The following is a 24,796-nucleotide window of genomic DNA, read 5'->3' on the forward strand; positions in this document are numbered from 1 at the left end:
ATCTAACGGTGAAAGCAGGAACTAAACGAGGACAAACTTGGGCGTTTCCCGATAGAGGCGCTGACTAAACTCCGAAAATTAGTTCGGCGTTGTGATCATTAGATGACTACAGTTTCTCGCTAGTAATAATACTTGTCGAAAAAATACAAAATAAACCCCTGTAAATTGTTCGCATTCTTGAATAATTCAATAGTACAAAAACGTTGAAAGTAGCAATTTTTAGAAAACTAAAGCACTTACCTTCTCTTCCTGTGTATCGTGTCCTGTTGAATGTAACATTGCTTTGTATTTCGTATCTGGGAATCATTGTATTTCAAGGGAAACGAAAGATTTCATAAAAATATCCGCTTTATTATTTCAACTTGGTTTTGTAACGCGTCCCTTTTATTATACACACAATAAAATATTAATAGTAACACATATAACAATAATTATGATAACGCGTGTACATAAGTAATAATATTGGTAATAACTATATTTTGGAATTACGCAATGGGACACGTTAAACGTTGTAAAATTGGTTACCTTTATTCTCTCCTCACATCGGAATAATCCCTACGTAAAAGGTTATCGAGTGGTTTACAAAAATGGATCGTGATACACTGAGATTGGTGTATCGTTTATCACAAAATTATTTGCCGCGGATCGGGCTCCACGCGTTGAGAAAACTAAGTGTTTCGTATGAAAAGACAAATGGAAATGCCTTACCGTTTCTCTAAATGCCTAAGAAAAAATCCAGCTACGACAAGATGAGTATCAAAACTGAAATTACCCGTTATCGAGCTTGCAGCGAAATTTTTCTTCTAATGTATAAACGCTTAAAATCGCGTATTCAAAACATTAAACTCTTTAAACCGTTCTCTACGTTAATTTTGTCCGTTAGCTATGACAATTTACTACCAATAATTATAGATTACACTGAACTTCCATGTCCGAGTCAAATTTCGTTTTCAAAAAGTGAGATACTCGGAATGAAGTGCGTCGCATACTAAACGTGATATATAAATAACAAAAGTAAACAACGAACTAAGCGTCTCTTTAAAATCGAATAGAAGATAAGAATAATTTAATAAGATCTATAGCATTTTTCATATTGAAGGAAACCCAATGATCGATCGTTTAACCAGTAAAATATTGGCTTCTGCTTCAAAGAAAAGATACAAAATAGATCCAGAGAACGATATCAAGGTTATCTCTAACCATGTATTTCCATTCTTGTTCGACCGCGTTTTGAAATTTTTTTATATTAGATCTTGTTCGAACTGCTAGCACTATGTATTTCCAAATATCACAAGATGGAAAAACGAGTCCTCCTCGCTTTTGTTCACATTGAAATCGATAATGTTACGATGAATTTTTATTAAATTCAATCGTATTCGTCGGAGGGTTCTGTTTTATTGACCAAACAATCCCTTTCTTCTTTAGTAGATGGAACCTCCGATGTCGCGGGCCTCAAAACTTTTGGAACTTTGCTAACTTTGCTGAGACCTTCCGTGATACCGCTGCCCCCGGAAACACTAGAAAAGATACTGAGATCGTCACATTAGAACTCGATAAAATACGCTACGACCAACTGAAAGGCAATTATGATAAATAATAAAGCACTTTTTTCAAAATATAAAAACGGCCATTACTTATGCAACGATTCGATAAAAAAAACCTGAAAGAATGAAAATGTAAAATAGAATGAATACTCACACGATGTCCATTTCGTCGTCCTCGTCAGCCTGGGCCATCTCATCGTTCGTAAGAGTGAAGTATGGATTTGCAGAGGCAGGTCGGAACTTGTATCCGGTAAGAACGAAAAAGATATAAGTGGCCATTTCTCGGAACACTTCGTCTAACCACTCGTATTGGAAAGGTACCATGATCTGCGATTATAATACGTATGGTTAGCTGTTTAAATAAAAAGGTTAAAAGCTAATACATTGTAATAAAACGAAAATTGTACCTTAAGTAAGTACACTATGATTCTTGTAAAGTAAATGTAAAACACTATCATGATATAGAAATGCCTAAAAAGCTTGAGCTTGCGTAAGTTTACAGCTGCTTTGCCATCTGTGTGTGCAGCTTCCTGTAGGTGCCTGATACTCCAAACAACTGGAAATATAATGGCACCGCAGCAAAGCAAGTCAACGAGAATGAAAAGATCTCGCCATGTCTTATGTTCGATGTCTCCTTCTTCGCTTTCCTCGATTATTATTTCTGCTACGTTTGCTAATACCTATTAGATCGGATAACAGTTCCTTAGAAAATGATTATCTCAACGGTAATTTAATACGCTAAATATATTTTATCGCTAACTTGTAACGGTATCACGATCATGAAGAGCTTTTTATCTTTATCGGCTAAAATATGTTTGATAAACGTCCATCCTGTGCCAACGAGGACGATAGTGATGAAAAGCACGGCTCCCTTCAATAAATGAGTAATATAATAGAGAATCGCCCAAGCAGCCACGTGCTCTCCTTTTGTTTTAATAAAATGGTAATTGATCCCGTGGAAGAGTAGCGATAAAGATTTTAAGTACACCAGGACTGCCATTAGGTAGTGGATCTTGAAAACAGGATGTCTAAAGGAAGAAGAATGCCTGTTACAAAAGGCACACCTGTGAAAGTATGTCGGTCGGTTTTGAACGAACCGCTTACTTGCTCTTTTTAAGGATGAATACCCAGAAACAACCCGACACAAAAAATAAAAGCGCCATCATAAAATACAGCGTTGGTAAAGGCATTTCACCCGCGCTTAGAAAATTCCCGGTATTGATCTCCGATATTTGTATCTGTAAATGATAGCGTGGAGAACATAATCTTTAACTGCCAATCGCAAACCTAGAGAATACAGTCGCAAACACTGTTCACAAAAAGGCCATAGTACCGTGAAATCTAACGCAACGTGAGCATCGTATTTGTAATTTGGACAGTTGTGAAAGTAAAGATTATAAAGTCCCTCCTCCTCTTCGCTGGCGACGTACATCGTGAAACTTGTATTGTAATATTTTTCTCCTTTGATAGTTTGTACGTTCATCGGCAGCTTTAAACGCGAGCAAACGCTGACTTCCGATCTAGACTCGAACTCATCCTCGTTAACGGATCTTTTTACACCTGCCAAGTAAATTATTTATATCGTGTAAAATTACACGAAACGTTTGAGAACGGGGACATTTCGTTATCACTTTGCCCATAAATCATCTTAGAAGTGGATTGAACTATGTTAGAGGTTTAATAGACTCCACTATCATAAACTATCATTGACATAAAATGTACTTCTCTAGAAGACAGTTACCTAACCAGACCCTCAAAAATACTTGAGTTTCGAGTTATTTATAAGATTGAGGACGAGTCACGTTAATTATAGAGTCTCTCATCTTGGTCGTGTTCGATCAGTGATGTCGCTTCGCGCCACATTCCGTAAGATATCGATCACATTCGTATTTAGTTCCATGGATCGTAGAGAACACCCGATACGTTCACCGTCGCGACACGAAGTATAGAAAAATATGCTAGAATAGTCTAGAGTATAAGCTAACTGTCTCTAGTATCGCTTTAGTTTAATAAAAATTAACGAGCCTGAAATGTCCTTGACCCGCTTGAAATCAAACAGCTCCTGCCTCAAAGATTATTTTCCACCTCTCAAACCAAATGACTTATTCAAGGTACTTGGCTTCAATCTTTACTCTGTACACCGTTTCAAATTTCAGAGTAACGATCTAAAAGCTAGATGATAAACGGTTTAGAACAATCTCTAGCGTATATAATCCCGATTAAAAATTATTGTTCTATAGGCAAACCTGCTTATTTTTTTTATATAAAAGAAACATTTTAACAGCTACATCCTAAGGTCGTGACCGAGGCGGTCGATGCCAACTTTTCATTTTCCACCTGTTAGTTCATGTTACGTTAATACCCAGTGTCTAATGTTAGTAACAGACCATATTAAAAATAACTCGCGAATGCAGCAGCGTTTATTTTTACTGGACTGTCCAAATTGACGCTGATAAGCATCCCTGGCTATTTAATATCGCACTATTTCGTTGGAATTTCCAATCTATTTTTAACGATATCAATTACTCGTGAAACGGTAACGCTCAACGGTAACGATCAAACGAACACTCATCTTCGATGCATGATCAAATTTTACCGAAGAACAGATTTCTACATATCCGCCCTAATAGGAGGAGAAGTCCTATCCTCGAGTCAAAAATCTTTGCTTCGGTATAGTATCACGGAAATTGCCGAGTGTAATTGGCGAATGAATCATCGTAACATTCGATTAGAAAAGTTGCGAAAGCTTTAGCGTGTCGTGAGGTAACAAGTAACACCTATTCCACGCGGTCTATCGTGCATCAACTTCCTGTTTTTGGAAGCTCGCCAGAATTTAAAGCGCACTAAGACCGTCCCGTTACTATTTCGTCGATGTCGTTCATTTTCTCGATCAATGTGTTACCTCCAGTGATATAAAGCAAAAAAGGTAAACGCATTTCGTATTTCCGCCCGAAGCGTCAATCATTTCGCGATTTAAGCCATCTAAGCAAAAACGCACGTGACAAACGCCAACTTTTTTATACGTAGCTTTAACGGCCTAGTCCTTTATGGTTGATACTAACGAGTACGTCAGTACTCCCAAACATAATGTTATGGGCAAAGAATGAAGGCAATTGGAAAAATCTGACACACCGTTCGAGGTGGAGCGTTTTCGCCGTGAAAAAAGAACCGTATCGCTAAACTTAGCTGGAAGAGAGTCCCTCTTTTTTCGAAACATCACGAGCATGCTGGAATCTTTGTAGATGTGCGCGGTGTGCACGTTCTGACTGCAGTTTACTCTCAACCTGTAACGATAATCCGTATTGTTAGTTTCGTAAATAATATTTATAATAATATTTATAAATAATACTTACAAAGACTTCTTGAAGTCCATCGTAAAATATATCACCGCGTTCTTGTCCCTCTGCTCGAAATCGGTCTTGACGTTCGAAATGTTTTGTAGTACGCATCTCTCTTGGTGATTATCTAAATATGGATTCATCGCATCGCTTAGCGTTCGATCCAAACTGAATCCAAACTGAATAGTACAAAATGTAAAGCACACACACGTTATAAGAAAGGCGAATTATAGTGAAAACCACGGAGTATGATAAGAAGCGTGGGAAGCAATTTTTTCGAAAATATTTTGTCAATATATTTTTTCTTTACTAAAATAAAATTTAAACTAAAAGAATCATTTCGTTTTTTTTTTTATTATTATTATTCGATATAAAAAAATATATTAGTTTTAATTACTTTCATTTTAAATTTACTAGTATTTTCAAGATCGACTTTTTCGAGAGCGAAAGCTCGTATAATGAAGATCTACATTTTCGGTTCATTTATTCGAATGAATCGATTTCATTTCATTTGCGCTGTGTTTTGGGAGAACTTGTACACGAACTGTTAGTATTCAAAAATACGCGTATTCGAGAATGGTTTCGATTACTTTCCTAGCGGCAATTTCGCGATGTGAATGAAGGGAAAATGGAAACAGGTGTCCGTGAATGGACGACGCGTAGTACTGCGCGAACAACCACGCTACAATCTACGATAACTTACCACGGCATTCTCGTCGAAAGGGTCGGCCTTGAAATTCAACAGATGTATATCGAGAATACCACCCTTATAAAAACCGAAGGTACTAAGGGCGATATATCGCCGTGTGTCTTTCTGTAACAAGGACAAATTTGTAAGAGTAAGCAAATCAAGGACCCGTAACCTATGACTAAGCGACGACGAGGAAAATATTCTTTCGAAACATGTATAACCGTATAACCTATAGTATGCATCGCATATCCCTTTATTTATCGAAATATTTACGGAAACCATTTACACCATTTACGATGTTTACAGTTTCTTTACGACGTAATAGTAGTTCGCAGATTGAACGTCGATACGGTGCTACGATAATATATGTCCTATTTGTCTATAAAATTCGTTCACGGTATTTTCGAAGACTCAGAAATTACGCGTAACTCGAATGTATTGAACGATATTTCTAATTACGTTTACCGGTAAAACGTAATTGACGTAACAAGGAGAATTCGATAAAGTTACAGATAAATATACATGCGTTATTGTTTCCAAAGCAGTCAAACTAACCCTTATCTCGAGTTTGTGTATCCTGGCGGCAGCGAGTACCAATATTGACATAATCCAGAGACATTGTGTCAGCAGTTGATTCGATTGCATTTTTATAATTTTTCACTGGAGAAATGTCACATCACGAAAACACAAGTTAACCATACACCTAAAACATCCAATGTTCGCTCGTCGATACACGAGCAGAAACTGAGCATGAACTACAGGAATATGGACCATGAATGGCGGAATAAACGAACTGAAACGAACCGAATAGCGCGCATTTTTCTAATGCCCTCTTGATAACTATTGCATTTATCGCTGTAAGCTTGTAAAGTTATTTAACGAAACTGCCAAGCAATGAAGCGAATCAATTTTTTTTCATAGAGTAACATTTTCGAACGTTGTCATTTTCGAATTCCAACAAATTCCAATAGTTAACTTTTCTCTACGTTCTTCTGATAATTTTGATTATATTACATTTTCTTATAAAAATTAATTTCAATTTTAATTTTATCCAAAAAAACAAAAAACATCAGGCATAATGTAGGTCGGAATAAAATGTTAGCAAAATTGATTCGCCCGCCTTTTTTAGAGGAATCGTATTTCTGATGTTACGAGTGATTTGAATCATCTATCGGCTAAAAGTTAAATCCTGCTGTTATTTGAAAGTATTTAAATGTTAAAAGGTTGAAGGTATATATTCTGCTTTAATATTCACTTCAAGATACATATCTTGTAGTTCATAGCTCGAGATAAAAACAAAAATTTTAAACCTCATGAAACTTTAGAGGTTATATCTCATTCGCCGGTTGTTACTAAACATATTTCGAGTTTCGTTTAATGTTATGGAAGAGCACTTTGCAACATTAAAATTATTAGATTCGGATAATGATTGTAAATTGACCAGAGCTTTTAGTTATTCCGAACTGCCATCGTCTCAACGAATTAGCCTGAAACAATCTTATTCTGGAAACCCATCTGGCTTGGTTAGACAATACAGTTGTGAACAAATTTTTGATAAAACTGCAAACACAAAGTAAAAATTTAATCTGTATATGGAATAAAATAATCGATCTTATCTGTAATCATTGACATTTTTTTGCAATTTTAGACAGGTAAAGATATCAGAAGTGGTCCGTACTGTCAATAACGAATGTAGAAGAGAGTGGCAAACAACGGTACCATATTCTGATACCTTTAACACCTCTAACTGGCAATTGGGTGGAAGCAACAGTATAGTACAGGCATCAAACCTTATATCAAAAAACAAATCAAATGAAATAGAATACATGGAAATTGATCATGTGGATACTGTAAAGGAATCTACATTTTTATCAAATTGTCTATCACCAATAACTAATATAATTGATAAAACAGAACATCTATTTTCTACCGAATCTAATAACTCAGAAAATATAAGTACAGTGCAACAAAAAATTACAAAAGAAAAGACTGAAAGTACATATGAAGATTTAAAGAAAAAATTCAGACCGTTGGTACCAAAGGCCAAAGTTCCTGTAAAAAAGGGAATAAATATGTGCTACTGCAATTTATTATGTTTATTTCTTATTCCAATTCTCGTGGGAATAATTGCACTACTTCTAAACCCTGTTACATACACAATTTGTAGTCGTGGTATATTCTTCTCGAATGCTACGACTCAAATACAACAGAAACTATATGGACAAGCTACTGCAGTTTCCACTATTGCTTATGCTTTACATCAGGATGTCTATAATCTGAAGGTCATATGTCTTATAGGTGGAACAGGTGTCGGGAAATCGTATACCATTGGAATTATAAACAAAAATTTCCCATATAAACAAAAGATTTTTGTATATGATCTATTATTAAATGACAATATAGATGAAAGCACATTAAATTCCTTTAATTCTTATGAATTATTGATCATAGAGAATTTAAAACTGAAAAATTTAGACGTTTTTGCTAGTATATTGGATACATTGAGCAAGAACAAAGACAAGTGTATCACGGTATTTGCCGTTTTTAATGTAGAAGAAGTGGACGAGAATTTGAATCGGAACGTGGATTTAGTAAAAAGCGAAAATGCGATTACCAATGCTTTTGTCAAAGAAGCAATTGATATGGTTATTGTTCCTTACATACCTTTATCCGAACAAGCATTAGAGATGTGCATAATGGATGTAACGAAGAACAGCGATTTGAAGCTTACACAGAGCCAAATCGGTGAAATTAAACAGAGTTTATTAGTTTCAGGAAGTGGTTGCAAAGGAGCTTATGCAAAGGCACAAGTTATCGGTAGGGAATAAGTTTGGGAGTATCCATTTATTGTTAAGAAACACTGCATTTTTTCATTACATATAAGAAAAAACAACTTTGCTCAAAATATAGTAAATATCGTATAAGTACGACTTTACATATTTATCGTGTTCCATCTAGTTTTAAGTTCGTTATTTTGGTTTATTATTTTCACATTTCAAATTCTGTGATCAGTGGATACAATTATAATTTTTGTATAGACATAAGTGAAACAGCATGTATTTGTGATTTTGAAATTGAATGTACTCCCTAATTACAACGAAGAAAAATTAAATATATTTACAACATTTTTTTGTTTCTACTTATTTTGCGAGATAGCCCATTTAGCGCAAACGTTGTCTCAATTTTGTACAAGTAACGGCATTTATTGGCAAAGGCCTTTCACACACGTAATTTCTCTATCCCTGGTCGGAACATTCTCGCGGTTATAGTAGCATTTCACTTTCCGATTGTAGCTGCTCGAACTATTGCGTGTCAAAGCTTCGTAAGAAAACAGTACTGAGACAAGTATTACATGAGTTTATGATCACCTCCGTTATGGAAAATCGTAAAAACCTACCCCGTATATCACCTTGTAAAACAATAACGACGGTAGAATCAAAAAATATTTGAGAAATTTGTGGAGCCTTCAGGTTGCGCATTACTGCTTTAAGCGATTATTTAAATGTTATTGTTACGTTTGTCACGATTCCCTGTCCTCATTTCTTAACGCTAATTCTTCATACCGAATCGTAGAACTTACCGCAGAATTGAATCTAGCAAAAAAGAAATTTCCTAATTGGTTGTTACGTGGATGAATGACGTAAGGTAGAAGTAGTATATGTGCAGCACGTTGGACATTAGAAATTTACGAAGGTTTATGTACTCACAGAATTTCATCTTCCAACATTTCACTCAACTGATATCAAACGCGCCTGTGTTATCAGTGTCAATGTCAATACGCAACATTAACATTCCAATTTAGTCGGACGAATCTGAAATACATCTGGTACTGTTAAGTTCGCATCTACTTTCATGAAATGAGTTTACATTTTATTCGCTCGCAAAGTCTTCCTTTTACAAATTAGTAAGGCATTGTACGGTTCGTTTCATTCCGATACCTAATGTAACACAATTTCGCTAAAGTTTCTTTTCAAATACGTAAGTGTCAGACTTCGTTAAAACAATATCCGGTATAGGAGTAAACAATTGTAAACAATTATCTCGATAGAAAAATTACCACGCTTTATTCAATTTGCAAAAATTGCAATTTTAAATTCACCATAATGCATCGCGTAGTTTAATGAAGTAAAATTACACAAACGTGACTTAAACTTCTACGGTAAGTACATACATTTTACACGCTCGCACATGGCATGCATGCATAATCAGATTTTTTTTCTCAATCGTGGAATATTATTTTCGGATAGCTCCGTTGAAAAAAAAAAAAAACTTGTCAGCTCCGAAAAAGATAGAAGTCGTTACGACCACCGTCTCGCTTCGTTTAGCCGAACGATGATACCTGTTGCGTCTATAAAAGACGGACAATTAGGTAAACCGAGGCATTCCAGTGGTTTGCTTCGGACGTGTATTCACGAGACAATCTACTCACGCTATCAGAAATTTTCATCTTTCACCGACCGAAACAGTCGACTGCGATTCATAAAAGTTTAGTAACGCGTGAGTTGTCCCTCGAAGGGTTCCTCGACTCCAAGAGGACACACAGCCGCAAGAACAGCGGAGGTGGAGCTGGAAGAAAGGTGCGACGGGAAATTATAAAAGAGCGATCGACAGTCAAGAGGACGCAGTCTCCTCCAAGTGTTCACCTGCGCGACTACGATCCGGGTATGTCCATTTTTTTTTTTTGTTTAGTTTTAACATCTGTAATAAACTTATTACGAAGTTTTCATCGTTATCAAAATTCATTAAAATAAACGTAAAACGATCATGGTGCTCAAGTTTCTGAAACATTGAACCAAACGATGAACGCTAATTCATTTTTCAGCGATCGTATGTTTTCGAAATTTTGTTTCGTTGTTCACTTTAATTCAGCTCGCGTTGTTCCTGAAAAATATTGAAACAATGATGTTTCGAGCCATCTTCATTTCGACGTTTCGAATATACTTGGATGATATTATTACTTTCTTTTATCATCGAACAGTGCGCTACGATATCAAGTATTTTAACAGAAAAATGTGGTTCGTCTTTGAGATCGTAATAAACTTTAATTTTTATTCAAATCACGATCCGCGACGAATTCAATAGAATCGACGCGGCAAGAATTTCAAGTACAAATAGTGGGTAGCGACCTTGTCTTCGAAAGGTCGGACACTTTAGATGTCAAGGATACAGAACAACTTCTCTGAAATGTCGAAGGACGTTTGTTTTGGAAGACGTTTCCTAGTCGTCGAAATATGTTGTTGCTGGAAAGAATTCAATAAAAGGTGACGGTAATCGATAGTGTCGCGCGATGGAATTAAAGAAGCTGCGTGAATTGTAGAACATATCGATAAACATTAATCGTCGATCAATGTTTGTTTATCTCTTATTCGTTACTCGACACTTTTTATACGCTTCGGTCACCCGAAGAGAGTTAGATTCGTTACGCCAGCCTAAACGGTTAAAATGTAATCTGAAGCAAAACGCGTCGACCCGATACCATATACTTTCAAATGAAAATAAGAACATCACTGCCTACGAGGTGAACAGCAATTTTGTATCGAAGCAAGAACTCTAATCCAAGAGTAATAACACGATAAACAGCAGCACTTTCTATGCGGAAGATAAGTTGCGGTGGTTTACTTCCCTGGTTGCACGGTAACCCGCTTAGTAGATACCCTACGCTTATTGACGTTACGCTTGCAAGATGTTTTACTCGCTTTACTCGTAAAATCGTAGACATTGCCGTGAAATGTATCACGATTGCGACAAATAATCAAACGCAATGTACAAGCCGGAGGAAAATGCGCGTCCCTGCAACAATAATATCGTTCGCTTCTTTTTGGTGTACCGGAGACTCGTCGCAGCCATGAAGTGTCCTTAAATGATATTGCATATTCAGTACGTATAGAGTAACGTCGATGCCACGGAGTCATGGGTGCCCTCGAGAGGCAAGGTTTTCTTTCCATCGGATCCGAAACCGGTTCCATTCATTTTACACTCATATTTTCTTCACCCTCAAATTTTGGTGGTCAGAATATTCCGAATCGTTGACTAATTTCAATGTAAAAAATACGAAAGCATTGAATTTAATTCGCGGAGATATCATTTTGCTGACGCTGACGTAATTGTACGTCCTTTGTATTCACCAGCTACAAGCGGCCATTGACGCTAATGCTCCCATCGTATCATCGTTCTTTAACTAAAGACTCTACCGATATTATCAAAAAATGAATTCAGTGGAGCAATCGGATATTTTAGACTGGTTCCGAGGATTCTTTATAGTCCTATAACATTCAAATTTAAAGTTCACCGTTCAAATTACTTTTGAGATAGCATGGACAGTTGGACACCGTGCCGAAAATAGTTATTTCGAGAAAAAATGTATTCATCTCGTAATTTCGCAATCCTCGTAGGTTTTTATCGGCTTGAGTCGACGGTTAGATAGGAAAACATACCAGAGGTGGTTGGCAAGTTAAAGAAATACATAATCGTGTTAGTCGGCCGTACAAAATCGGAGAACAAAGATGGGCGCGCAACTCAGCCGATTGCGTAATCGGAGAAAGTTGTTGCGAAACGAGTCACTCACTTACGGCATATGTTGGTATCCCGGAACACGTAATGTTCCTCGGCGTTCGGACTCGAGTCGAAGATTATATCATAAACCGAGAGAATTGTTATGTCACGAAATCACCGATGGTTCAATAATACCTGCGAGAAATTACGTAAACGATGCAATCGTTGACTCGGCGAGAAGAAAGAAAGCGCACGTCGATGGTATCTTTCCTCGGCGCGGTATTCACTTTCATTCACGGCTTTGACTTTGAACACGATGCCGGGAACCATGTCAGTGGCTCGTCGAGGGCAGAACAGCTGCAGACCGAGAAGACAAGGGAACCCATTTGACCTCGTTTCGCTGAAAGAGACGGGAACGTGCATTAATTGGGCGAAGCATCATTAGTCAGGCCCTATCTTATATCACGGTTACTTGGCATGGGTCCCGAATTACCACGAACAAAGATGGTTTAGAAATTTGTATGCTCTCGTAATCAGCTCAATGGTTTTGGTACAAAGGGTAATAACGTTACGTAGCAGACTGTTGAATGTGACGCGATTAATCATTGGACGCAATCTACTCGAAGTAATCTCACGTCGATGGATGATTGAGATAATGTACAATTAATCAATAGCGTTACTTACGAGGCAAGATTTGTTGGATAAGATACGTAGCTAGATACCAGCAGATTTAGGATGAAATGCAACGATATTACCCTTCGTTTCAAGCGCTTGTCTGATAGTAATTTTTTTTTAATATATTCGAGACTTCCGAATTAATGTTAGGGCCTCGTAAAGGTAAGTGACGGGCTCTTCTCGATGTACGAGAGGTCCTGGCTGGAATCTAATTTTTAAACGTTAATAAAAAGCCTTCTACTTTTGTAGAAATTCGCCCAATCGATAAATTGTTGGATCCCAAAAGCTGAAGTTGCCTACCCATCGTGTTTGAGAGACAGGATTAAATTAACCAGAATGGGGGCAAACGATTGGGTAACCGAGGAGGACAACTACGAGTGTCCCCTTTCGGAGGAAACGCAGCTTTTGGCCAAAGAGGAACTTAGGGAAGACAAAAATACGCGAGACCAAGCTCTCGAACAGATACGTAATTGGATCAAATTGAATCCGCGTATACAAAACTGTCGTCTTGGTGAGAGAATTACGTTTATTTTCAAAGATGCGTCGTATTTCGCGTTACTCTATATGTATATACGCTTCGAGAGTATCCTAGGTACTCGGAGTTAATATATTTTTGCTCGTCAGACGCGCAATTTTTGCTGAGATTCTTGAGATGTAAAAAGTTTAACGTACCGATGGCGGAGGAAGCTATCGAGAGATACTTGCTGCTCCGACAAGTTTATCACCCAGCTTTCAATCAATTGGACCCAACGGAACAAACGATGGAAGAACTGCTGTCTTTGGGGTAAGATTGGTGAAATTTAAAACACGTGTTGTTATCCTTACGATCCATTTCGTTTGTATTCCTTCAGATATCTGTTCGCCGTACCCGGACGCGACGCAAAAGGCCGCCGTGTTGTAATCGCCAGACCAGGTAAATGTTAATTTCCTCATGGTCGTTCACACTCTCCGAATTAAATGATACCTTTCGACTAGGACAAATTCTGAAAAGTCGCGAACAACGTTACTTTCAACTCTCCGTTTCTCCTCCTCCGTCTGGAATATTTTCACGCAACGTTCTCAACGCGAATGGTAGATTATTAGCTTTTTACAGAGAACATTGGCACGTGAACGCTCTTGCGAAGTAATCATTAGGATTATCGCTCGATGCAAAAATATTAGACAATGATGTCTATGTAAGCACATAGGTCATGTTTATTAATGAACGTTTCGACTATGTTGGTCTTTGGTCTTCTTCAGGGATACACGGATAGATTACGTAAGAGAAGTGTACACGATGTTAGAATAAATTTTTAACAAGGTGGTGCTTAGTTAGATGATGGTCGTTTAACGACACTTAGCGAAGTTTACTTCTTCCTTTCACGCGTGAAACGTGCTTTCAGGTGTTTTCGATCCTCACAAGTACACGAATGCCGACATGTGCAGAATCCACGCGATCACTTACGAGACTTTAATGGAGGACGAGGAAAATCAAGTGCGAGGTTTCGTTCACTTCGCCGACGGGGCTGGCGTCAGTTTTCCACACTTGACGCTTTTCACTCCGAAGGAGGCTGTCCGCATCGTCAAGAACGGCGAGGTACGGTCCTATCGTTCCTCGTGTTTCCGTGCAGCCTAACCGAAAAGTATTATTGCTTACGGTTACAAGACGCTTTCGATTCAAGGCCAGTGATGCAACCACGTTCCATTACGCCTTCAAAATCACTGGATGCTTAACCGGTTTTTGTAGATCCTGTTTCACAGTTTGTAAATGTCGGGCGACGTTCAAATATCGACTTTTCATCTCAGGATCAATCTTCGGAACTCGATTCAACGCTGTTACCCATTATATATGACAGAGCAAACAAATGTCCAATTTGCTGGAAAAATATTTTTAGCGAACTTTACGAGGATTCTGCTTTTTTTTTCTAGCGAACTATACCGATGCGGCACAAGGAGGTTCACGCGATCAATACTCATCCTTCCGTGAAATTTGCTCTCGATTTCGGCATGTCGTTGATCTCTGAGAAGATTAAAAAGCGAGTCAAGATTTACACGAGTCTCGAAGACGCTATCAATCAGAAAATGGACACGAGCATGCTACCAAAGGAATACGGCGGCACGATGCCTATGAAAGAAATGATCGGTAAGTTGGGATATAGTCTTTCGATAACGTTATTGCGAGAAGAGAACGATCTTACAGTTTAAAACGAATGTTTACGCAGCACTTTGGAGAAAGGAGCTGATGGAAATGGCGCCGATATTGATGAGTCACGACAAAATGAGAGTGTCCTTGGAGTTGTACTCGGAAAAAGCTCGAGAAGGTGCGGTGTCAGCCTTGAAGCAAGGTTTCGGTTGCTCGGATATTGGCTCCAGCGACTCTACCATGTACGGGATCAGCGGTTCGTTCAGAAAGCTCGAAGTGGATTGATCAACGGAAACCGATCGTCGACAGTACCAATTACAACGACTGCGTAAACTGTATTTACCTTGTCGACGAGACAAAGACGATAACATTATTCTTGTAACAAGTTATATTTGATAATCGTTATATAAAAACTGACACGATCTTAATCGTGAACAAGAAAATAGGTTAAAAATTTGATCTCGGTCGCGGAACGTGCTTCTTCTGCTCGACCAATTATTAATATCAACTACGACTTTAGCGGAGCATTTTTCACAGCTAGCAAAACGCACATACACATGTATATTATATTTTTTACTCTCGAACGTAGCGAAGCTACGGATAAGGATAAGTCGCGCAAAATCGGAGGGATTTCAATCGGATTTCTACGTACACTTTAGAAACTAGAATTACGTGTATCTCGAGTGGACATTTCGGAACAGGAACCCTAGAGAAAAGTAGCGAGACAACGTGCATCTAAAAATTGCTTTATTTAATGTACAAATTTGATTATATTTTGGATTAAGGAAATCGTCGATCTGTAAAGAATTTCACGATGTACGTTTAAAACGATAAAATATCGTCTGCTATATGCAGACACCGTTCGCGAGATGTAGATAGATATAAGCTGCACGAAATTCCATTTTGGCACACGATCAATTGTAAATAAGACTTTTTGTCCATGGAAATAAATGCATATTTTTTTTCATCTATTTCACTCTTCTTGTTCTTCAAAAACGAAAGCCAAGTTTACTTGGAAGTGATCCATTCGCCGATGAGTTTACGCACGTTTTCCCTGGCATTAACGAGATTTTTGTTGCTCGTGTCACTGTCCGTGTACAGATCCTGGCAGTGCGACGATCCTACAAGTGACGCGAAACAGTCGATTGAATGTCACTCCGCTGTGTTTTGTGTTTACGTGAATTACCTTTGATAAGTATCGCGGGCGAGAATTTGTTTAAATCTCGAAGAACAGAAAGCGCGTGCCAGGGATCGACGTCTCCGTTGGTGAAGATTACATTTCGTAAATCTGGTTTCAAACCTCCGTACATTATGTTTGTTCTCCTAATTCTTTGGTTTAGGAAATTCTTGTTGTAGCTACGAGGAAGAAATGGATAGCGTGAAACGTCGCGAAACGTACCTGATTTCTGTGGTACTTACTAACTGCCGTATAAGTCGGTACACATAGTCGTGTAAAAATTCACTGGAAAGAGAGTTCCGAAAATGGATTTTGTCGAGTTCGTCGTTTGGAAATAGCCGTACTCGCTGCACGTTTGATAGTACCATTGTCTCACTAAAACCATTGAAATTGTACAGGGTGACGATAAAATGATACGTTCTATTACAAAGTAATTAGAACTTACTGACATCGTTGTATTCGCTGTTAGCGTAATACTTGACAAACATCTCGTAATTAAGATCCAAACATTTGTCTTGTCCCGATACGAGACGCGCCAATCTCTGCAGAGGAGTACCCAGGTTCTGTGAAGTCATGCTCGAGCAGCACGCAGCGATTTCCGATTTACCGTTCACCACTGAATTATATTGAACGATACCACCAAACGTCTATCAAAGAGAAAATGTGACAATTGCGAAATCACGTAATCAGAGGATAATAAATTTCTCATTTGGTACTGCCAAGCAGGGAAATGCGATGCGCGGTGTCGTTTCATAACGCACTCCGTAACAAGAGGCAATTGTATGATATAATTCTACTTTCTAAGGAAACTCACCTCTGCCAAAAAGTTCATAAAGTAACTAAGGTCGCTCGGAGAGTCTATATTCGGTGCGGAGCATAAACTGAAATTTGTTTAGATGATAGCACTACATTATATGATTCTATCGCGGAGAAATGAAGAAAACGACTATTACTTCAAGGAAGATTTCAACGTCTCCGCCCCCCTCTTGGTTGACAGCAATTTTTCGACCTCGTCGAATGCGGCTTTGGTGTCATCCACGCATTTCTGACTGTGTTTGCGAAGACTCTCGGTCACGACTTCGTAATACTCTACAAAAAGAACCCGTTTTTTAAACATACAAGAAAAGTTTCAATTGCGAACAGTTCGTTGCGCTCACCGTAAAAATCAGCCTTTGCGTAAACTGGAGCGCTACTAGCCAATGCACCCTAAAGAAAAAGTCATTGGAGATTTCGCGAAAAAGGAAATATCGAGAATCAAGCTACCATAAAAAGAAATTCTAATTACGTAAATGAGATGGGGGTATTTAAGTCTAGCCCAGGTAGCCATGCTTCCAGCGTAAGATCCTCCAAAGACGATGACTTTACTATTTTGGAATCTAGGATCTCTCTTCTTACATTCGATGAAGTATGCTAAATCGGCCAATGCTTGATCAACGCTCAAGTACTGTAAGTTAGCTGAAGTAATATCTCTAAAAAAGATTCGGTAGTAGAAGATTCGAAGCGTGACACGGAAGTCGATTATGTTGAAATGTTTTTACGCTGAAGTTTTTGTTCTGTTATGCATAATCCGTAACGTTCGATCCTTTTCAGGGAAGTCTAAGCGATTTTACGAGAGATCAACTTACAGGGTCGGTTTACTTTTGCCATAGTAACGATGCTCGGTATAATACATCATCGCGTTGTGAGTACGGCCGATTTCGAACATTTGACCAGCCGTTAAGAAACCTTTGTTTATTTCCCATTCCCCTCCGATCATAATCAAAATTGGTCCATTTTTTTTGAAAAAGGCTGAATTTAGATAATAGCGCTGTCGGAATAAAATACGACGATGCATAAATTTGATTCCCATTTTTTTTCTAAAATAGTTTTAGTTCGAGCATACCATTGACCAAGTACGATTGTCGCGTGCGTTGAAGTGGTCGAGAGGTTGCGTAATCCATTTTTCTTGTACATTATCCGCGCTGAACAACGTTGATTGCGGTTCCTCTAAACCTCGAAAATGAAATCCATGGAAACCAACCCCATCGCCAAGGCGAATGGTAAGGCACAACGTCAGTAGAGTACTTAAAAGGATCATGTCGAATTCCCGAAGTAACAGACAATGTTGAACAATTTTGGTCTAGAACAACGGTCTAGACCGATTTACGAAACACTGATTCGCGAATCCGTCCCGGCTACTGTTTTAAACTACCTCAACGCGATATCAAATGTACCGTTATCAACGTTCGATCGAAATTGAAAGAACTTATCTGATAACGAGATGTAATTATAACATTTTAAAAATTCAATCACAAGTGGCCGATATGTTACCTACATAAAGAACGATAAGCTTGAAAAAACCAGGATTGTAACATCGATAGATGTACAATGAACGATTGAAAATATTTTTTTTAAGTACAAAACTGATTTTATTGTTAAATGCACTTCAGTATAAAACGGTACTTCTTCGTATCTAATTACATTAATTACACCAGAGTTTTGATAAATTCACAAACAATTTGAACGAATGTCTACTTCGTTACTTCTCTTTCACTTTTTCGTCGCTTTCAGAATCCGTCGTGGCCCATTCGTCGTCGGAATATTCTGTTGAAGTTTTCTTCGATAAGCGCAAACTTCCTTTCTTCTCTTCGGTGCTAGAGTTATCCGTATCGGAAGAGTCCGTACTATTAACGCTGATCTCATCAGAATTTTCTTTATCCCATTTCGACTTTACGTCTCGTACGTTTTTCAAGTAGTCGCTTTCTTCGATGTTCGATACTTCGGAGCTCTTCTTAGACTTCCTTCTCGAAGAGTCATCGGAAAATTCGCGCTGATTTTTCGACTTGTGTCTAACTTTCTCGCGATCCTCTTTCTCTCTCTTGGAGTATCTACTCGGATACCTACGAGCCTTCGAACGATGAGCTTTGTCGCCGCTTTTGGAGTATCTTCTGCGAGAATGCCTCGACGACTTCGACTCATCGTAGTTGTCTTCTTCTTCTCTCCTTCTTTGATATTTTTTGTAATGCCTCCTAGAAGATTCGCGGCCGTTCGAAATTTCGTCGTCATTTTCATCTTCGAAATGTTTTCTAGAGCTCGACCGTCGGCGTTTCACGGGTGTTTCTGCGTTATCGCTGAGCGTATCTTTGGTTGATTGATCGTATCGTTTATCGCGTGCTGATCTCTGCCGAGACTCGGTCTCGTCGGATCGACGATGCCGTTTCTCGGAGTTCCTCGTACGCGAATGAGGCTCGGGTTCGGGGGACTCGGACCATCTCCAGTCTTTCCCATCTTCAGCATCGCTGCCGTCCTCCCATTTGGATTTATTTCTGAAAATGAAGTAACGAAAACCCTTAACAATCTTAAGTATGAATAAAAATTGATCGTGTCTATACCTGTGGTCGCTTCTTCTGGCAGTGGTAGCTTCTTGGGAGGACGAGGCCAACTGCTTAGCCCACCTGGGTGGACTTTTGATATCGTATTCGTCGTGCGGATTTTTAAAGGTATGCAAAAAATTGCAGGCTCTTCCTTTCGGGCACTTGGCCATTCCGCAGACAGCGCTCCTCCAGGACTTGAGGTTGGCAAATTCGCAATTAAGCTGCCGACCAGCGTACCAGCGACCTTTCAACTTTCTCATCGCTCTAGCCGCCTCTCTCTCGGTATAGTATTCGACGTACAGATTACCCCGCAAATGAACCTCGGTATTGCAACAGTACTTGAGCGTTTTTATCCTTCCGAAGGATTCGAGTTCCGGTACGACGTCATTATAGAACTCGCGAAAGTGTTGCCGCGTCTCCGAACTCTCGAACTCGAGGGCCACGTCCGTGTCGTACTCCGCGGAATTCTTTTCCAGGGAGAAATGCGTGTAAAATCCAGGAACTAGTATCACTTTGCTCAAACATACCCTTCGATGATTCCTCGAGCAAGTATCGCCGTACCTGAAAAAATGTACTTTTTTTATGATTTTATACTGTTTTCGTGAACGAAGTATACAGAAATATATTTTCCTCACCTGCAAGCACCAGTTTTTGTGAAAAAGGGACAAAGTTCTTTTCCAGGCTGACTGTTGATGACTTCGCGCAGAGCTTCCGGAGTCTTGATCCCATTATCGATGTAATCATCGATCTCCTTCAACAGCTCTTCCCGCTTTCTAATTTCCTCCTCTCTCTTTCGTTTCTCTTCCTCCTGCTTCTTGCGAATCGCTTCCTGTTTCGTCTCGAATTCCTCCCGAATTTTCATCTCTTGCTCCAGTTGTTGCTGTCGGGCTTTCTGCTTTCGTTCCTGCAGGACTTGCCATTCCTTTTGCGCTTTTACCTAAACGAACCAAACACGGTGTAAACAATTACGCGAAGCTTTCGATATTGCGTTCAGCTTGCTCGTGCTTACGGATATCGTATAATAACTAGCAGGTTTCGGTAACCACATATTCGTACTATTTTCATGATTATAATTAAGTTCCGATTGACGTTACTTCTAATCGAACGTGTCCTATCGATCACAAAAACAAAATACCTTTGACAATCAACGAGAGCGACGAGACACGCGATGCATAGGGTGTCGCGAAACGATAGGGCAAACTGAATCGAGTAAATTTAAATTCTTTTGTAAAACAATGAAGCTGCGTACAAATCAAATCGATATAATAGATAAATGAAACGTACGAGTCGACTTCCGGGGTGCTCTGTTTGTCTTCCGCATAGGTAACTGTGGCGCAATATTACGTACTTACGTATAGTTACAAGCGAAACTGCTCGTACCGAGTCATAGTCGAGTTCGGTACATTTTTATGGCTTTAAACACATTTATTATGAGATTATATAACCCATCCAAACTCTCAACCATAATGAAAATATCTCTCGAGTGATGTAATTTTAGAGTTAGACATACACGACTTACTTCCGGCAAGTCGACGATTTGTAATACTCGCACAGATTATGTATCGGATCGACAACGTGTGTAATAGTGCGAACCGGAAAATTAAACTCGGTGAAAATGATAAATAGGGGAATAATTTGCTTTCTAAAGTGTAGAAATTATATTTACCTCTTCTTCCAGCCAAAGTTTCTCCCGTTCATCGCGCTCCTCCTCCTCTTTCTTCTCCTTTTCTTTCTCGGCGATTTCGCGGTCTTCGATCCATTTTAAATAGTTGGCGCTTTTCTCTAGTGCTGCCCTCAGCCGTTCGGCATCCGCTTCCCGCTCAGCGGCCGCCTTGCGACGCAGACGTCTGCGACGTTCCTTTTTCGCTGTCCGTCGCCACTCTTTATGGCTTTTCTTCGTCGAGCAACAGCCTTCCATTACCACGCATCTTCCACGAAGACGAATGTCCGTGTTACCTTTGACGATATCGTGAATTGTACGAAAGTCGCGAGGCGATGATCGTTAGACGTCCGACAATCGATTCCAACGAAGAATTGCAGACGACACGTGCACGCCGCCATGTTACTTTCGAGAGAAGGTTTCGATCGAGATTGTCACCATATTTTGATTAGATTTACGAAGAATGTCACGCTTGGTAAAATTGTTTGTATTCGCCCTTTTACTTAAAATCGTACAAAACGAGGGCTTCGAAGACATTTCGATGACGAGCGAAAGATCGAAGAAGACAATTCGGTTCATCGATAATTCACTGATCGTGCGAGTTCGTCTTATATGTAAATGTAATTTGAATTAGACGACAACAAACGCAACAGAAGCATACTACATGGGTGTTATCTATATTTATGTCGTCGTAAAAAGTGCAGGTTATTTTAATATGCATGATACGACCATCAAAGGGAAGTAAAATCCTAGGGACTTTTACTTTGATGGCATACATCGCCTTCAATGATGGCAGTGATGGGCAAAACCCTAGGCTTCGAATGAATCTGAAGTTTGCTGATATGTTTGTCTCGTTTCCTCTTTTAAAAATTTTCCAAAGAAGGAAACGAGACAAACATATCGGCAAACTTCAGATTTATTCGAAATCTAGGGTTTTGCCCATCTCTGAATAATGGAAACTGGTTTACGACCGCAGTTGTAGGTCAAGTTCAGACGAATGCATCGACCCGTATATGTTAAGATTCGTTACATCAGATTTAATAATCCTACTGTAATCGAATCTTTATATAAACGAAGATTACGAATCAAAGTAATCGGTGAAGTAAATAAAAATAAAGTAAAGTAAATATACTCGTACGAGTAACGCATGACAAAGTAATTGCAAACAAAATATACCTCGTTCCTTATTCTTCAAAGGCACACCTATCCTGAACTGAAAATTGTTGCGAAATAATTTGTAAATCATAAAACCTTCACCCAATAGACAAAATTGCGATGATCGTTTGCGTTAATAAATAGGTAATGATAATAAATAGTTTTGATGTACTCGAAGATGACCGAATAAGGACAAAAACATTTATATGTTCGATAGCCAATGAATAAAAAATATATCAGGGTCGATCGAATCGAGTGTTGATCGTAAAAAGGATTTCCTCGAATGAAAATCAATGATCGAAAGGCTCGATCGATACCCGTTGTCTTCTGTCTTTTCGTGATCGATAATCCTGATACATTGGAAGATCCACGAGCGATGGCGTATTATTGGTACGGTCCTGCGAAGGTACCGTTAAACCTGACAGAGCGTTGAACCACGTATGGTACGAACCGGCGCGACGGAACCAGCTTCGGTAGTTCCCGAATTCCCATTGAGAAGTACACTCGGGATTACCGTGATCCCGTGAACAAAAGAAAAGTCCTAATAAAAGGAAACAGTCGTGCAAAAAAGTAGTCTACGGATGTTTGCATAAGTTGCGCCACTTGCGACCGGTGCAAACCGCGATACCAGTTCAGACCAGTGACCAAAACGCAAAGGCTTCGTACAGATTATCCAGTGTGCATCGATACGTTGTCGGTTCGTCGTTATAGTTGGCGAAATTTAAAGACAAACAACGGATCGCTTAAACGTTTCAATTTAACGATCAAAATGATAAATCTGTGATTCAACGTACGATTAGAATATAATGGACGAAACGAAGATGATCCAAAGAAATGGCCAGACCGATGGAAAGGGCCAAAAATCGGCGAAAAAAGAGAAATCGTTGTTTTGGACTTACGTACTGTGGCTATTCGGAGGCCTAGTTGGCGCACACCACGTGTACTTGGAACGGGATGCACAGGCATTCGTATACTTCAGCACTTTCGGTGGATACGTGGGCATTGGATGGCTCCGAGATATCTATAGGATTCCTTCGTACGTGGCAGACGCGAACAATGATCCTCGTTTCCTCGATGACTTCAAACACACAGTTCGGACCAATCGCAAGGTACTTAAAAAATGACGGATGACCAATTTTTTGAGACACGTATCTGCAGTGGTGCATTGTAAACAAGAAAGATATCTGTCGATCGAGACAACTTAAGTCACTTTATATATTTTGAACGATGCATCTTCTTTAATGCGACGCAAGAATGTTACGAATACGTGAACTGATTATTCCATATATTGCGCCACCGCGTATAATGCGGAAATGGAATCGGATCGACGAAATTTGTACATAAATATTCCGCGCAAATCGCACGAATTGTTGGTAATAGAGATCAACGCGTTCGTTGGTGTTCGAGGAGATATAATTGCTAATTTTGTGACTGGTCGAATAGAAACGAGGAGTTAACGTAACGTAACTGCATTCGATATTTCAGCCACCGTTTTCGACAGCGCGATTCGCTGCCGAAACCGCAGTCGCATATTTATGGGCTGAATTATACCGTAGCGCTATTCCGGAGGACGAGGTCTTCGGCATTAACTTTCGACACCTCTTAATCCTCACGCCTTTCGTCATCGCTTTAGGTAAGAAATCGCACACGTTCGCGAAATATAAAATCGCTATGTAGGTCTCGTTTTCCTCGAAGTTATCAACGCGCTTATTCGCTACATATAATTAGCTGATAATGGCACTCGTGTCACGTTACAGTGCACGAATTGATGAGGTTCGGTGGGAGTAGGTGAGTCCCTGACGCGTCATCCTGTGCACTAATTTTCGAAGCAACGCGAACAAGTCCGTGGAACGGCCACTTGTGTGCCATTCGACGGAATGGTCCTATGAGAATGTTACGTTGTAATTGTACTATGAATAGCATTGCATCTAAAACAGGACCCAGTAGATAAGGCTTACGGATGAGTTCAACTAGCATAGTCTACATGAAATGCGGTAATATCGTTTGTTGTTCCAAAAATCTTTGAAAAGTCCTAGATTTAATTAAATTTAATATTATTGTAGTATCCGCGCCTCCCACACCCAACAATAAGGAGTCAAATAAGAACACGAAACGTAGGGTACGGGATTGGTCGCGTAGGTAAAGCGGTCGACTCTGGATCCGAGAATCGTGGCTTCGAATCCCCGTGTCTTATTTTTCGTTTAGACTCCTACATATGGGGGCTCGTCCGGGATGGGGGGTTACAGCGGCAGAGGACCGGCCAGTGACGATGAACAACAATGCCACGCGAAGGACGGTGGAGCGGGCAACAATGAGGCGTCGAGAGAGAACACCGTTCCAGAAAGAGAGAGGGGAGTACACTCGCGAAAGAGGGTGCGGCGCGCACTGTTGTTGAGACGCGAAACCCGAGAAAACGGCCTCGATTATCGACGTATATATATATATATATAATTTGTTTTCAGCCATTTCGACATAATCAGACCTGCACCACCTATCAAAAATCGCCATAGACTTTCCAGACAACCCAATATGTTACATTACTGAATTGTGCACGCTTCATTTTGCGACATCGAGCTGTCCGTCGAAAGT

The 24,796-nt window shown here is 39.4% G+C and overlaps 6 protein-coding genes and 1 long non-coding RNA gene across 9 annotated transcripts in view; 3 read left to right on the top strand and 4 right to left on the bottom strand.

Moving 5' to 3' along the window:
• Positions 1 to 330: 330 nt before the first annotated feature.
• Positions 331 to 6,322, bottom strand: LOC128884977 (protein GPR107). 3 transcript variants are annotated; one of them, XM_054138707.1, is made up of 10 exons: positions 6,129 to 6,322; positions 5,586 to 5,696; positions 4,898 to 5,061; positions 4,677 to 4,828; positions 2,878 to 3,104; positions 2,649 to 2,782; positions 2,305 to 2,572; positions 1,952 to 2,224; positions 1,699 to 1,871; positions 331 to 1,517 (listed from the first exon to the last, which is right to left on the bottom strand). In XM_054138707.1, exons 1-10 carry the CDS (start codon positions 6,216 to 6,218, stop codon positions 1,367 to 1,369), a joined length of 1,743 nt encoding a protein of 580 aa, XP_053994682.1. In that variant the 5' UTR covers positions 6,219 to 6,322; the 3' UTR covers positions 331 to 1,366. The 3 variants fall into 3 exon arrangements, with proteins under 3 accessions (XP_053994682.1, XP_053994681.1, XP_053994683.1); XM_054138706.1 differs by having other exon boundaries at positions 331 to 1,529; XM_054138708.1 differs by lacking the exon at positions 6,129 to 6,322 and having other exon boundaries at positions 331 to 1,529; positions 4,898 to 5,009; positions 5,586 to 5,687.
• A 357-nt stretch (positions 6,323 to 6,679) lies between these two features.
• LOC128884980 (uncharacterized) lies at positions 6,680 to 8,698 on the top strand. The gene is made up of 2 exons (XM_054138710.1): positions 6,680 to 7,146; positions 7,222 to 8,698. The coding sequence occupies exons 1-2, from the start codon at positions 6,956 to 6,958 to the stop codon at positions 8,399 to 8,401; spliced, it is 1,371 nt and encodes a 456-aa protein (XP_053994685.1). The 5' UTR covers positions 6,680 to 6,955; the 3' UTR covers positions 8,402 to 8,698.
• A 72-nt stretch (positions 8,699 to 8,770) lies between these two features.
• Positions 8,771 to 9,873, bottom strand: LOC128884982 (uncharacterized). The gene is made up of 4 exons (XR_008459519.1): positions 9,745 to 9,873; positions 9,281 to 9,385; positions 8,971 to 9,166; positions 8,771 to 8,909 (listed from the first exon to the last, which is right to left on the bottom strand). It is a non-coding gene; the product is annotated as an uncharacterized LOC128884982 (long non-coding RNA).
• A 108-nt stretch (positions 9,874 to 9,981) lies between these two features.
• On the top strand, positions 9,982 to 15,833 carry LOC128884981 (alpha-tocopherol transfer protein-like). Its single transcript, XM_054138711.1, has 7 exons — positions 9,982 to 10,235; positions 12,990 to 13,251; positions 13,365 to 13,524; positions 13,592 to 13,653; positions 14,123 to 14,316; positions 14,649 to 14,862; positions 14,942 to 15,833. The coding sequence occupies exons 2-7, from the start codon at positions 13,077 to 13,079 to the stop codon at positions 15,145 to 15,147; spliced, it is 1,011 nt and encodes a 336-aa protein (XP_053994686.1). The 5' UTR covers positions 9,982 to 10,235; positions 12,990 to 13,076; the 3' UTR covers positions 15,148 to 15,833.
• On the bottom strand, positions 15,593 to 18,203 carry LOC128884978 (putative serine protease K12H4.7). Its single transcript, XM_054138709.1, has 10 exons — positions 17,922 to 18,203; positions 17,665 to 17,846; positions 17,325 to 17,508; positions 17,197 to 17,245; positions 16,993 to 17,128; positions 16,854 to 16,920; positions 16,485 to 16,686; positions 16,282 to 16,414; positions 16,049 to 16,218; positions 15,593 to 15,983 (listed from the first exon to the last, which is right to left on the bottom strand). Exons 1-10 carry the CDS (start codon positions 18,114 to 18,116, stop codon positions 15,871 to 15,873), a joined length of 1,431 nt encoding a protein of 476 aa, XP_053994684.1. The 5' UTR covers positions 18,117 to 18,203; the 3' UTR covers positions 15,593 to 15,870.
• Positions 18,204 to 18,423: 220 nt separating this feature from the next.
• LOC128872295 (U2 small nuclear ribonucleoprotein auxiliary factor 35 kDa subunit-related protein 1) lies at positions 18,424 to 22,215 on the bottom strand. The gene is made up of 4 exons (XM_054114828.1): positions 21,059 to 22,215; positions 20,028 to 20,329; positions 19,411 to 19,953; positions 18,424 to 19,344 (listed from the first exon to the last, which is right to left on the bottom strand). Exons 1-4 carry the CDS (start codon positions 21,308 to 21,310, stop codon positions 18,558 to 18,560), a joined length of 1,884 nt encoding a protein of 627 aa, XP_053970803.1. The 5' UTR covers positions 21,311 to 22,215; the 3' UTR covers positions 18,424 to 18,557.
• Positions 22,216 to 22,266: 51 nt separating this feature from the next.
• Positions 22,267 to 24,796, top strand: part of LOC128872302 (dnaJ homolog subfamily C member 22) — a 9,077-nt gene continuing 6,547 nt past the window's right edge. The window contains exons 1-2 of the mRNA XM_054114857.1: positions 22,267 to 23,316; positions 23,693 to 23,840. Coding sequence (XP_053970832.1) covers positions 23,014 to 23,316; positions 23,693 to 23,840 — 451 coding nt within the window. The 5' untranslated portion in view covers positions 22,267 to 23,013. The remainder of the gene's footprint in view (positions 23,317 to 23,692; positions 23,841 to 24,796) is intronic.

This window comes from Hylaeus volcanicus, chromosome 2 (genome assembly GCF_026283585.1).
Source record: "Hylaeus volcanicus isolate JK05 chromosome 2, UHH_iyHylVolc1.0_haploid, whole genome shotgun sequence".
In the NCBI taxonomy this organism is placed as follows: Eukaryota; Metazoa; Arthropoda; class Insecta; order Hymenoptera; family Colletidae; genus Hylaeus; species Hylaeus volcanicus.

Excerpts from the sequence above, each read along its gene's own strand:
- LOC128884978 (XM_054138709.1), bottom strand. The coding sequence starts at position 18,116 with ATGATCCTTTTAAGTACTCTACTGACGTTGTGCCTTACCATTCGCCTT. Across the intron at positions 17,509-17,664 it reads GGCAAAAGTAAACCGACCCT|AGATATTACTTCAGCTAACT; the intron begins GTAAGTTGATCT and ends AATCTTTTTTAG. Across the intron at positions 16,921-16,992 it reads ACGTTGAAATCTTCCTTGAA|TTTATGCTCCGCACCGAATA; the intron begins GTAATAGTCGTT and ends AACAAATTTCAG.
- LOC128884980 (XM_054138710.1), top strand. The coding sequence starts at position 6,956 with ATGGAAGAGCACTTTGCAACATTAAAATTATTAGATTCGGATAATGAT. Across the intron at positions 7,147-7,221 it reads GATAAAACTGCAAACACAAA|ACAGGTAAAGATATCAGAAG; the intron begins GTAAAAATTTAA and ends TTGCAATTTTAG.
- LOC128884981 (XM_054138711.1), top strand. The coding sequence starts at position 13,077 with ATGGGGGCAAACGATTGGGTAACCGAGGAGGACAACTACGAGTGTCCC. Across the intron at positions 14,317-14,648 it reads GCATCGTCAAGAACGGCGAG|CGAACTATACCGATGCGGCA; the intron begins GTACGGTCCTAT and ends TTTTTTTTCTAG. Across the intron at positions 14,863-14,941 it reads GCCTATGAAAGAAATGATCG|CACTTTGGAGAAAGGAGCTG; the intron begins GTAAGTTGGGAT and ends ATGTTTACGCAG.
- LOC128872295 (XM_054114828.1), bottom strand. The coding sequence starts at position 21,310 with ATGGAAGGCTGTTGCTCGACGAAGAAAAGCCATAAAGAGTGGCGACGG. Across the intron at positions 20,330-21,058 it reads AACTTTGGCTGGAAGAAGAG|GTAAAAGCGCAAAAGGAATG; the intron begins GTAAATATAATT and ends TGGTTCGTTTAG. Across the intron at positions 19,954-20,027 it reads ACAAAAACTGGTGCTTGCAG|GTACGGCGATACTTGCTCGA; the intron begins GTGAGGAAAATA and ends ACATTTTTTCAG.
- LOC128884977 (XM_054138706.1), bottom strand. The coding sequence starts at position 6,218 with ATGCAATCGAATCAACTGCTGACACAATGTCTCTGGATTATGTCAATA. Across the intron at positions 4,829-4,897 it reads ATGGACTTCAAGAAGTCTTT|GTTGAGAGTAAACTGCAGTC; the intron begins GTAAGTATTATT and ends TTATCGTTACAG. Across the intron at positions 1,872-1,951 it reads TCATAGTGTACTTACTTAAG|ATCATGGTACCTTTCCAATA; the intron begins GTACAATTTTCG and ends TTATAATCGCAG.